Source organism: Leptonychotes weddellii, chromosome 7, assembly GCF_054177405.1.
Source record: "Leptonychotes weddellii isolate Sample4059 chromosome 7, ASM5417740v2, whole genome shotgun sequence".
Classification (NCBI taxonomy): Eukaryota; Metazoa; Chordata; class Mammalia; order Carnivora; family Phocidae; genus Leptonychotes; species Leptonychotes weddellii.
In genome coordinates, this window is record NC_138375.1 from 3,399,919 (window position 1) to 3,412,146 (window position 12,228).

The 12,228-nt window shown below is 49.7% G+C and overlaps 1 protein-coding gene and 1 long non-coding RNA gene across 2 annotated transcripts in view; one reads left to right on the forward strand and one right to left on the reverse strand.

The window, feature by feature from the left end:
• Window positions 1-535: 535 nt before the first annotated feature.
• LOC145722522 (uncharacterized) lies at window positions 536-4,988 on the reverse strand. Its single transcript, XR_014146826.1, has 2 exons — window positions 4,755-4,988; window positions 536-830 (listed from the first exon to the last, which is right to left on the reverse strand). It is a non-coding gene; the product is annotated as an uncharacterized LOC145722522 (long non-coding RNA).
• Window positions 4,989-5,389: 401 nt separating this feature from the next.
• Window positions 5,390-12,228, forward strand: part of ADAMTS16 (ADAM metallopeptidase with thrombospondin type 1 motif 16) — a 131,345-nt gene continuing 124,506 nt past the window's right edge. The window contains exons 1-2 of the mRNA XM_081825784.1: window positions 5,390-5,521; window positions 5,609-5,711. Coding sequence (XP_081681910.1) covers window positions 5,390-5,521; window positions 5,609-5,711 — 235 coding nt within the window. The remainder of the gene's footprint in view (window positions 5,522-5,608; window positions 5,712-12,228) is intronic.

Consider the following 12,228-nt stretch of genomic DNA (forward strand, 5'->3'; position numbering starts at 1 on the left):
CACTGGGGGTTGGTTTTCTTTGCGAGTTTTCATTGGGGAATTTTACTAGGCTGTAAAATCTGGAACAATGCTCCGCATTCACTATTGTCTGTCCTGGCAGTGAGCTGCTCACTTAAAATATCTTGATTACTCTTTAATTGTTCTCATTTGTGCATTCATCCACTTTGTAACTTCCACCAATCCTGTTAAATAAACTTAACATTGTTCATTTGTCCACAAACCCAACATCACACGCTTCTGCAGGCCACCGTCATTTCTCACCTGTTTTCTGATAAATTAGTCCATGTTGGTCGCCCCATCTGCAGCCCGGCCATGTACAGTCCCTTCCCCACTCTGAACCTATGACTCCCCAAGGAAACTCTTGCAATCCTGCGCCATGGCGCTCCTGGTCCATTCAGGAAAAGCAGAATGAGTGTCCACAGGAGAGTGGGAGCAAAGAAGGAGTTGGCCATGAATAGGGTGCATGTGAGGCGAGCTCCCTCGGATTGCTGGCAAAACCAGAGGCAGAAATGGGAAAAACACTGGCAGCTGTGGCCACAGGGAATGACAATTTTTTATGTTCTAGAGTGATGCAGAGCACCACAAGAGAGCAGCCAAAGGCCTGTTGGACAGGGGAGTGGGACCTGGCGCAGAAGAAGTGTCGCCAAAGGAACCGGATCACGCCCACCGTGATGGCTACTTGAAGAGGACGCAGAGGATCCGGTCAGCCAGGCCACCAGCAGCCACCAGTGTGGACAGTTCCTGCCTGAGATCAGATGGCAGTCGAGCCTCGTGCATCAGAAGGACTCGGGGTTCCAGAAACAAAAGGCTAGGAAGGGAGGAGCGGAGGCCTGGGGAAGAGAGGAAATAGGTTACTTAGTTTGAAATCCATCTTCCCTTAAGCACTCCTGCAGCCATTTTGATTTTTGTGCAACTTTATGCTTTTGAGGGGTTTCAACATGACCTCCTTCAGGAGCCAGAATTAAGTTTCTTGAAACTCCTGGTACTTCCTGTTCAGAAAAGGACCTGCCTTCCATGAAACAAGAACATGGAATCTTGTGATTGAGGAGACAGAATGGAAGCTAAACATACAGAGAATAATTTACTCGCTTATCAAATACTCACTACACTTGATTTCAGAGACTTGATTTTGGCTCAGGTCATGATCTCAGGGTCATGTGTTCGAGCCCTACATTGGGCTCACATGCTGGGCATGGAGCCGGCCTAAGATTCTCTCTCCCTCTCCCTCTGCCCTGCCCCCCTCTAAAAAAATCTATGTAGGGTCGCCTGGGTGGCTCAGTTGGTTAAGCAACTGCCCAGGGTCCTGGGATGGAGCTCCACATCGGGTTCCCTGCTTGGCAGGAGGCCTGCTTCTCCCTCTCCCACTCCCCCTGCTTGTGCTCTCTCTCTCTCGCTGTCTCTCCCTCTGTCAAATAAATAAATAAAATCCATTAAAAAATAAATCTATGTATAATAATGACTATAAGCCTGTCATAAATAAAAATTATAATACTGAATAATTATATTTTATATAATAATCTAAACTAATATTTGAGCTAAATTTCTAAGTGTTTAATAATAAAGGGAAAGAGGCTTATAAATGCCATGTTTTGATTGAAGGAATCTAACCTTGTCTGTCTCATTGCTTCCCAATTTCCCTTTGGCTTCTTTCTAAGCGTCAAGTCTCAAAGTGAGGGAGGAGATCAGATGCTGGAGTGTAGCCAGTAACAGACTCAGCCTCGGAATCCAACACTGAAGCTCTGGGGCTTCTGACAGATCCTTGGGCCCACAGACCTAAGGTGTGAAACCCTCTCAGCCCCCAGCAAGCTGACTTGCTCAGGTTCAGCCAGGACTTGCGTGGGTCTCTGGAGGAAACACAGAGGCTGCATCCCACCTGCCACCCACTCTGGAAGTTCCTTTCTTCCAGCAGCTCCTGATTTCCTAAATTGCACTAAGTCAGCCTTCAGGGCCAGCTCTAAACATCAGATAATCCACAAGACACAGGCCCTGACCTAATCTTTCACTTTGGGAATTTAAAGCTTCTGACATCAAACATGGCCTTTTCTTGTTTCTAAATATGCTAGTGTTTCACACTGTGGAGGTACTCTTTCCACTTGTAGGACTATAAAGCATCCTTTAGAGAAGGGCTGTGGGGCCAGACCCCCCCTGACCCAGCCTCTGGTCAGGTAACAGTCACCTCACCCCACCCCCACTTCTGACGCCAATTTGGAATCTGCTGTCACCTGAGCTTCGGATCAAATGGCTACAGATGGGAAGGACCCCCTCCATAGGTTCAGTTAATTTGTAGAGTGGCTCACAAAACTTAGAGAAACATTTTACTCCCCAGGTCACTGGTTTATTATAATAAGATATAAGTCAGAACCAGCCAGATGGAGGAGAAGCATAGGGCAAGGTCTGGGGGAAGGGCAGAGCTCTCTTCACTCTCTGATGCTCCCAGTTCCCTGCTTCTCGACTTGTTCACCAAGGGGAAGCTCTCTGAACCCTGTTCCTTAGGGGTTTTCATGGAGCCTTCATTACATAGGGAGGACTGATGAAATGATTGGCCAGTGGTGATTGAACTAAACCCCCAACCAGTCTCCCCTTCCCTGGGAATGAGGGGGTCAGGAAGTGGGACTGAAAGTTCCACTCTTCTACTCACCAGGTTGGCACCTCAAGCAACCAGCCCCCTACCTTGGATGCAAATCACCTTGTTAGCATAACAAAAGGCCCCTTTCTCACTCTTTTCTTAGGAAATTCCAAGGGTTTTAGGAGCTCTCTGTCAGAAATGGTAAGACCAACTCTGTGTATCCTAGTGGAAATCACAACTCACCTCCCCTCCACCTTGTTTCAAGGCCTTTCTCATATGCAGCTCATCAGGCTCCCTCAGCTCAGCTCCCTGCCTGGCCCCAGGCAGGAGTTTGCTCTGTGTCAACTAAGACACATTCCTGGTCTGGGATGAGCATTGAATTCAGTGAACAGCTAAAAGAACTGGAAAACACTCATCGCTGTAAAGGATATGGTTTCTTCACAATGGAAAGAGACTCACTGGGTACTACTCAAAAAGAAAAAAAAAAAATCCTAAAACTGAATCTTTTCATTCCATCTGTTTAAACATATAAAAAAAGAACCCCTGGGTGCCTTCATGGGATCTTAGCTAGACTTGGAAAATCTGATCCCCTTGCAGGTTACAGTCAACATAATTAGAAATAGAGGTCCGTATTTCTCAAGCATGTGAGGACTTGCACTCAGGACAGAAGGAACTGCAGCCTCCCGCAGAAGCTTTGCCAGACCCAGAGGCTCTGCCCGGCCAACCTCAGCCTCTGGTTCCCCTCAGGCTGAGCTCCCTGCCCCCTGCACTGAGTCAGACCCTTGTCCAGAGCTGGAGGAAGGGGAGGAGGCAGGTGTTTTAAAGACCACCCCCAATGCAGGCCTTTCAGTAAAACTATTTTCACTTTAAGACCTGTTTTCAAATAAATATGAGAGAAAGAGAGAGAGAGCCGGCAAGCCAGCCACTGCTCAGCCTGGGGGTTCTGCTGTCCAAGCCCGGGATATCTGGCACGTCCAGACTGCCAGAAGTAGGAAACATGGACAGGCTCAAAGCTAGTTGGGCAAAGGGAACCAGAGACCACAGTCACCTTTTCCCTCTCCACTTTCCCCTCCAAAATGTGCAAAACCGGCAAATCTGGGATAAAGTGAATGTGAGGGACACCGGAACCACAGAAGTAGGAACCCAGGCTTCCAGGACCCGCAGAAGGTACTTGGCCAGAGAGGAAAAGGGCAATCCGTACAGCAGAGTGGTCAAAGGCAATGCATGTGGTGAGAACACGCACTGGCACACGTGTTCACTCACGCACAAGTGCATACACACGCACACGTGTGCACGGGTAAGTGTGCACACGCGCACGGGTACATACACACGTGTGCACGCACACAAGGGCACATACACATGCACACGTGTGCACACACGGGTACATGCACACGTGTGCATGCACGCAAGGGTACATGCACACGTGTGCACACACGGGTACATACACACGTGTGCACGCACGCAAGGGCACATACACATGCACATGTGTGCACACACGGGTACATACACACGTGTGCAGGCACGCAAGGGTACATACACATGCACACGTGTGCACACACGGGTACATGCACACATGTGCACGCACGCAAGGGTACATGCACACGTGTGCGCGCACGCAAGGGTACATGCACACGTGTGCGCGCACGCAAGGTACATACACACGTGTGCACGCACGCAAGGGTACATACACATGCACACATGCGCACACACAAGTGGGTACTGAGGCACAGCCGCACTCACGTCCACACGCACACACATGCGTTCACACACACCGTGGTAGAACACTGACTGGGCTTGCTGCCAGGCCAGTGGTCAGGCACCTGCTGCTCCCTGGGCCCTTGGCACCCTGCCTGCAGCCGGGCCCACAGGGATCCTGAGCCCCAAGGCCTCCTAATGGATTGGCTACACGCAGCCAGCCAGCAGCTGGGCACACAGGCTCTCCAGGGCAGGTGGCCCCAGGGCCAGGAGCTCCTCTACATCCAGGACTGACCAGGAGATAGAGGTTGCTTCTTAGACCACCGGGCCTCCCATCCCTCCCCAAGGCAAGAGCAAGGCACGAGCAAGGCACCTTTGTGTGTACTCAGAACCGCAGGACACCCTGAAGCCCTGGGCGCCACTGTCCCGCACTTGATCTCCCACACGCAGCGCGAGGGCCAACGCAGCGGCCCCAGGCGCAGCCCGGCCTCACTTGGTGGGCGGCAGGTGTCTGAGCCAGAGGCGGCACAGGTCTGGCCCTGGGGGTGCTGGCCGGGCAGCCCTGGGGCGGTGCGGCGCGACTGCAGGTTCAGAGGGCACCGGGAGGGTGGCTCAAGCTGCTCACACTCAGAGCCTCCTGGCCACCGCTCCAGCCGCGCGCCCAGGGGAGCTGGGCGAGGCCCCGACCGGCCGGCCGGCGAGCGCGCGCAGGGATCCTCCCCAGCCCTCCTCCCCTCTGCCCCACCCTGCCGCCCGCTCTCTCCGGCCTCTTCCCTCCCCCGTCTGTCTCCCCTCCTGCCCTCTTCCTCCAGCTCCCCACCCCGCCGCCCCTGCCTACTCCTCCTGCTCCCTCCTCTCCTCCCCTCGCCGATCCTCTCCGCCTCCCCTGCCCTCCCCCCCTCCTCCCGCCGCTCTCCCACGGTGCGGGCTGGTGCTCCACCACCGCCCCCGCCTCCTGGCCGCCACTCCGCCCCCCGCGCCGCGCGGAGCCGCAGTGATAACCCCGCGCGGGCGGCGGAGGCCCTGCGGGCAAGGTCCTGCGCGCCGGCCGGCCGGGTCCTCGGTGCCCACTTGCAGCCGCCTGGCTGGGGGCCATCCCGCGGCCCTGGGCACCTGGAGCGCCCCTGGATGGAGCGGCGCGTTCTCCCTGCGGGGACGCAGCGCGGGCGGCGGGCGCGGGGCGCGAGGGGCAGCGGGGCCCTGCGGGTCCCAGGCTGCGCGGCGCTCTGTGTGCTGCTGTTGGCCCAGGTGGCTGTGCAGGTGAGTCCCCGACGGGGGGGGGGGTGCCCCGCGTCTTCCCCCCTGCAGTCCCGGTCTCACCGACGTGTGGCCGCTGTTTTCCAGCAGGCACCTGCGTGCTCCGTGGGACCCGCAGCGGCCTCGCCAGGGAGCCCGAGCGTCTGGCGTCCTCCGGGTGCTGTGGCTCAGCCGGACTGGATGGAAAAAGGCGGTAGGTCTGTGGGGAAGGGGGGTTCCAAGTCCTCATCAAGTGGCACTGGTTTATAAGGTGCTGCGAATGTTCCTAATTCTGCGAATGTTCCTCCCAGGATGCTGCCTTGCCTTCTTGCCTTATGAGCGAGCGCCCATGAGTCAACTTTCACCAATATTCATATTGTATTCCGTTGTGAAACAGTAACGCTTACCAGCGTTATTACCAGAAGCGGTAGGGGAAAAAAACAAGCAATATATATTTAATAAGAACATTTAAAAAGCAAGGAATAATCTAGAGGTTTTATTAATTTATGCATTCAGGAAATTAGAAAGCGCTTACTACTCCTTTCTCTACCCCTTCGCCCCCTCCTGATCCTCCTCCGGCTTTTAAAGTGAAGCCTCTCTGTATATCCTTGATTAAAGAGCAGGAGACAAAAGAAAGCCGTTTTTGCTTAATACTGATCCAGTTAGTATGAAAGTGGATGCTATTCAGGAGTTGAGCCATAACTGTAACATAGTGCATGGAATGGGTAATTAGCGTTTGCGACAGCCTAAGCAATGCCCATACTTTCTGCCATGATTTGGCGTACAAGTCTGATCCTTTTGCAATGTGTGGTTTTCCTTGTGCTGTTGGCAAGCTGCATTTGTACATTTCACATCTCCTGGGAATAATCGGCCCTGCCCTGAACTGCCTTAGGCTAAAGGGAAAGGCAGGTGTGGGATGTCAGTTGCTGGGTGGTTTTTATCTGAACCCAATCCTTTGGCAGTTGTTTTGTACTTTGCAACATTTCCAACAATAAATTGACATATCAAGTGTTAGTATTTTAGAGGAAGGACGAGGTTTGATTATCCCAGCTTATTTTCAGAAAATCTAGAAAAGTTAATAACTCAAAGTTTTTGAACATAGTTTTCCATCTTTTATAAAGACAAGAATCTGACGTATGCATTAACTATTTGAATTCTGTCCCATTGAGTGAGTACACGAGTAGTCTATAAATACAGTGGTAGGTAGATGAACGCTGGAACAGAAGACCTTCAGCACCACCAGAGGGCGCTAGATGTAAGTGATATGAAACATAAAAATCACTTATGGCTCCGTAATTGCTGGAGAAAGGTAATTATCTATCTTTTTAAAGGTCACCTTCTTGCGCTTGCCCTTGTCTTCTTTCATGTTTCTCTCAGGATGCATTCCACAATCTAATTATCCATATTATATTTGTCTCTCCACACACACTTCTGAAAAAAAGAGTTTTTTGTTAAGTTCTCTAAAGTTCTCTAAAATCATGAAAATTCATGAAGGTCTCAGGAGATTTTTCAGGGGATTGTATAGCATTTTATTAAGGTAGGAGCGATACAGACAGAGAACCATTTCCGGAAGGAGAAGTCAAAGGCTCCCTGCCCAAGTGAGCTTCCCCTGCTCCTGGCCAGGACGGACTCCTGGGAGCTGGACTCTAGCCTGGCTGGCATGCGGTTCGAATCACCTGGCACCTCGGCTGGTGTCACAAGCCAAGCATTGCCACGTCATGCACATACCTCGCCTGGTCAAAAACTGGCAGGGAACGTGTGAGCCGTCATCCATGAAGTCATAGCCTAGTGGACAAAGTCCAGCCCCCTACCTGCCTACCCTCTGTGTGTTTTAGGTCTTTAATTAGAAACGGCCAAGTCCAGGGGCGCCTGGGTGGCTCAGTTGGTTGAGCGACTGCCTTCGGCTCAGGTCATGATCCTGGAGTCCCTGGATCGAGTCCCGCATCGGGCTCCCTGCTTGGCAGGGAGCCTGCTTCTCCCTCTGGCCCTCCCCCCTCTCATGTGCTCTCTGTCTCTCTCATTCTCTCTGTCTCAGATAAATAAATAAAATCTTTAAAAAAAAAAAAAGAAAGAAACTGCCAAGTCCAGAGAGAGTGGGTGTTACCAGAGGGCTTTCACACTACCAGAGAAAAGACTCTTTCTGCTCAGCAGGTTCCTTGTTTCGCTGTAGAACAGTAGGGCCAGGGTGCACTTTGTGTAACTGTTGCATTTCTAGGTATCTGTTACACAAATTGGCTTTGGAATCGCTCTTTTTGGCCATAAGGTTTGTTTCCCGCATAATTCCCCCTTTGATTGCCAGTTTTCCTCGGTGTCTGAAGCAGTTCCGCAGTGGGAAAGAGAACGCCCTCTATTCTTGATGCCACGGTGGATAACTAAACTGTTTTCAGACATTTAAGTACGCCTGTTTCATTTTGGCTGATTAAGAGTTGTTTTTCCTTAGTGGGAGATTTTAATGTTTTTCCTACAAATTTGCCTTTGTAATAAAAATAGAGGCTCCTGTTAAGAGCCAAGATGTATCACAGATTTGTTAGCTTTTGATTCTAGAGTAAGTTATGCTTCCAAGGCAAGGTTTAGAAGTTCTTTAGAAATGGGTTTCGTCGTACATAATAGACCTGTTGTTTGTGTGTGTGCATTGGAAGATTATGTTGATTTACATTCAAACATTTGGGGAACATGAGACAGGGTCGTCTCTTTCAGGTAGCGTGCTTGTCGATCTTATTTTTTATTTTTTATTTTTTTAAGATTTTATTTATTAATTTGAGACATAGAGATACAGAGAGAGAGCATGAGCAGGGAGAGAGACAGAGGGAGAGGGAGAAGCAGGCTCCTCGCTGAGCCAGGAGCCCGACGCGCGGCTCGATCCCAGGACCCTGGGATCATGACCTGAGCTGAAGGCAGACGCTTAACGACTGAGGCACCCAGGCGCCCCGTGCTTGTCAATCTTTAACGACAGGCTCTTTGGAGCCCGGATTTAGGGCATTTTCTGGTTCCCATGGGGTAAACGGGTCAAAATACTCGCACCGTTATCGCTTCCAAGCTACGGATGTGATGTCACTGAGTACAGGGGTAGGATGCAAGGTGCAGATCTGCTCTCGGCAGCTGTTAGGAACCAGCCCTGCATGCTCAGGTGGACTACACTTCATGCATTCAGCTTGAAACCAGAGTGTTCTTGGACTTGAGGCTGTGGTCAGAAGACCTCTTGAAATGAGGAGTTCTGACCACTGACTGGAATAGCCATATGTGAAGTTTTTCTCCTTAACTAAGGGTGAATAGGATACAGGTCTCATTTAAAAGAGTCTCAAACAGGGGTGCCTGGATGGCTCAGTTGGTTACGCGTCCAACTTTTGACTTCGGCTCAGGTCATGATCTCGGGATCATGGGATTGAACCCCGTGTCTGGCTCCAGGTTCAGCTGGGAGTCGGCTTGAGATTGTCCTTCTCTCCCTCCCTGTTCCTCTCCCCCAGCTCATGCTCTGGAGTGTGCTCGCTCTCTCTTTAAAATAAGTAAATAAAATCTTTTTTAAAAAAGTTGAAAAATAAAGGATTCTTAAAGATTAGGAATCGCACTAATTTTTTCTTGAAATCACAAGCCAATAGTTGTGGGGGTAATAATCTTAAAACATAAGCTCAAAAGTTAATTTTTTCAGTCTATTGCAGTAATGTATTGATTTATTTCCAGATAGTAATAGGAGTATGATGAGATGCCATGCTTATTTTGTTCATTCATTGAATTCTTTAGTGATGACCTTTTCCACATTCATTGACACATAACCAAGAGTACACATTTGGTAGAGAGGACTATTGTGGGACTAAATCAGGATTCCCCGCCTTGGCAGTATTATTACTCTGTCCCAAGAGCCTGTCCAGTGCATTGAAGACTCTGTAGCAGCATCTCTGGATTGGGTCGTTAGATCCCAGGAGCACCACTGTCCCCCTCCCACTCCGTGACAGATGGAAATGTCTCCAGACATTTGTCTCCCCGGGGGTGTGGGAGAGGAATTGCTGGTTGAGAACCAGTAGACTAAATTGAAAAAAACGGGTCTTCTTCCCATCGTGCATTTTCTTCCTCATTCTTGGGAACAGATTGTCATAGATTACAAAGCGTGGCTTTGCTGTTTCTGGAGCTGGTGGCCTGGGGCCAGCCTGTACCCGTTCTCCAGAGCTGATTGTTCCTTTCCTTTAAGTTTGGCAGAGCTGGTCACTGAAAAGTAAAATATGCAAAGTTATAGTGAAACAAGTCCTTTTAAAAACAAAATTAAAATATGCAAATCTCATCCCTCATCATTATTTTACTCTTATCTGTGCTCTTGAGTTATTTGCATTAATCGTTTCTGTGTGCGGGAGATACTCCGTGTGTACTGGTGTGTTACTGGGTGTCTCTTCCGTGCTCCACATGGAGGGACATCACCTTGGTGCTGGAGATCAGCCACGGTGGGAGTCTTACACGGGGGGAACTGGCAAATGCGGTAAAGCAGGCCGTTTATTCTTTCGCCTCAGATAGCTGGTTGTCTAGCATTTATCAACAGGATGCTGTATGTGTTTATGTAAAAGAGCCTTATCAGTCGCTATTTTGAGAGTAGATACTGTAGAGATACTAGAGAGTAGATACTCCCCTCCAGATAAAGGATGCATGTTATATGTCCTCCAAAACAAAGGTCATAAGAATGTGGCTTATATCATCTGGAAACAATTTGATTTCTTTAAGTGGTAATCATGTGTTTATGTGCAATAAATGTGCTGATTAGGCAGTGTTTGGAAGTGTCCACAGCCTCTGTTGGAATAGACACAGACTTGGGGTGGGGGGAGAGGGTCCCCTGAGAGTCCCGGGGGCAGGGTGAAAGGGGCAACACCTCCACTTGTGCCAGCCTCCCCCCTCCATCAAGGAGGCTGGGGATGTGGAAGGCAGTGGGGAGAAACTGAGGTAGAAAGGCGTGCACACTTGTCTCTCAGAGTGGCCCAGGACAGCCTGCAGTCACATCCTTACACCAGACGAGCAAATCCCTGACTTGTTTCCCCTTTCTCCTGTCATTGCACACAGTTGAGCCAGAGTTCTTTTATTTTCTTGGTTTCCTAAGTAAAACAGGAAACAGGCCCAATAAAGTTTGCCTTCTGGGACACAAATGCTCTACTTCGACATAGATTTTGATGGTTGGTCGTCGTCCTGTGATCTGCTATAACCCGCTGCCCGTGACCCTCAGGGTACCTGTTGATCCCTGAGTGGCAGGGCCAGGCCCCTGAGGTCGCACATCGAAGCTGTTGCCCGGAGCAAACGGCCTCCCTGGGGTCGCCAAGGCCAGAACCGATCGTTGGGTTATCCTGCCACTGGATCGAGTTGACTGCCGGCCCTGGACACACACCTTGCCACTGGCTTCAGCATGGGGGGCTCAAGGCAGGGCCTCACCATCTGCGGCCTGCTCTCTCTCCCCCAACCCACCATGTGCCATTTCTGATCGGTGCTGGCTGCCTGTCCTGTTCAAGTGTGACCTTTCCCTGTTCCTGACGGTACAGGGACCCATGGACGGACACCTGCACTGAAACAGATTGGTTGTGAAGAAAACCTCATTTTTCCAGAAAAAGTTATTACCCAAATACTGCTTACTTCTGACCAAACACCATCTCTGTGTTTTATCTTATGACTCTAAGAAGAATGTCCAACTCGCACTAAAGCAGAAAAGAGTCCCGGTTATGAGACTTTCACAGCTTCCTGGGTGCACATTTTATAATGAAAGGAGCTGCAAAGCTTCTGTCTATGCTTTCCACAGAGAGGGCCACACTGTGACATTGTCAGCCCCTGATGCCCCACAGGCCTGTGTGGGTGCCCTGAAAGCAGAAAGCCCCTTTCTTCACATTTCAAAAAATTATGTATTTGAATGTGTTTTAGGCTAGCGTACTATGAATCAGAGTGGGCAGAAGACCATGGTGCACATTGGGGAAGACCCTGGGTGGTGAACTCTGATGTCATGCCAAGAACTCAGGCCAGTGAGCGGGTGGACAGCAGTATTCAGTGGGAGCAGACCGTGTAGGAAACGTTAGCATCTGGAATATGTCTGCATATGATTTGTAGGATTCCTTGATTTAACAATTAACTGTTAAAATATTAAGCAGCAAAGTATAGCCATCGTAGTTGTCTTTTTTTTTTTTTTTTAAGATTTTATTTATTTATTTGAGAGAGAGAGAGAGAGCACATAAGAGGGGGAGGGCCAGAGGGAGAAGCAGACTCCCCGCTGAGCGGGGAGCCTGATGCGGGACTCGATCCTGGGACTCCAGGATCATGACCTGAGCCGAAGGCAGTCGCTTAACCAACTGAGCGACCCAGGCGCCCCGTAGTTGTCTTTTTAACTAATTTTTGATAAATTGTTGGTATTTTGAAGCTAAAAGTTCGTGTCAGCTCAATGAAAATTTTTATAAAAAACAAGCATGGCTAAAAAAAATATTTAGAACCATAAATGATTACATATTATCGTGAGTGCAAAGTAAACATTATGAAATGTAATCCTAAAAGTCCATTTTCGGATTTCTTTGGTCTGTGATTCGTTTTTCCTTTGGAGTGTTGTAGATTTTGCTGGATTGGGAATAACATATTTTGGGGCAGCAGAGACTTCTCTAAAGGCCACTTTGAAGATTTTCCCTCTTGACTATGATTGTTCACATCCTACAGTACGGATTTGAGCTTGGCTCAATGCTGACATTTCCTCCCATCATTTTTATTGGGCGGAAGTGGCCTCTGGCAAT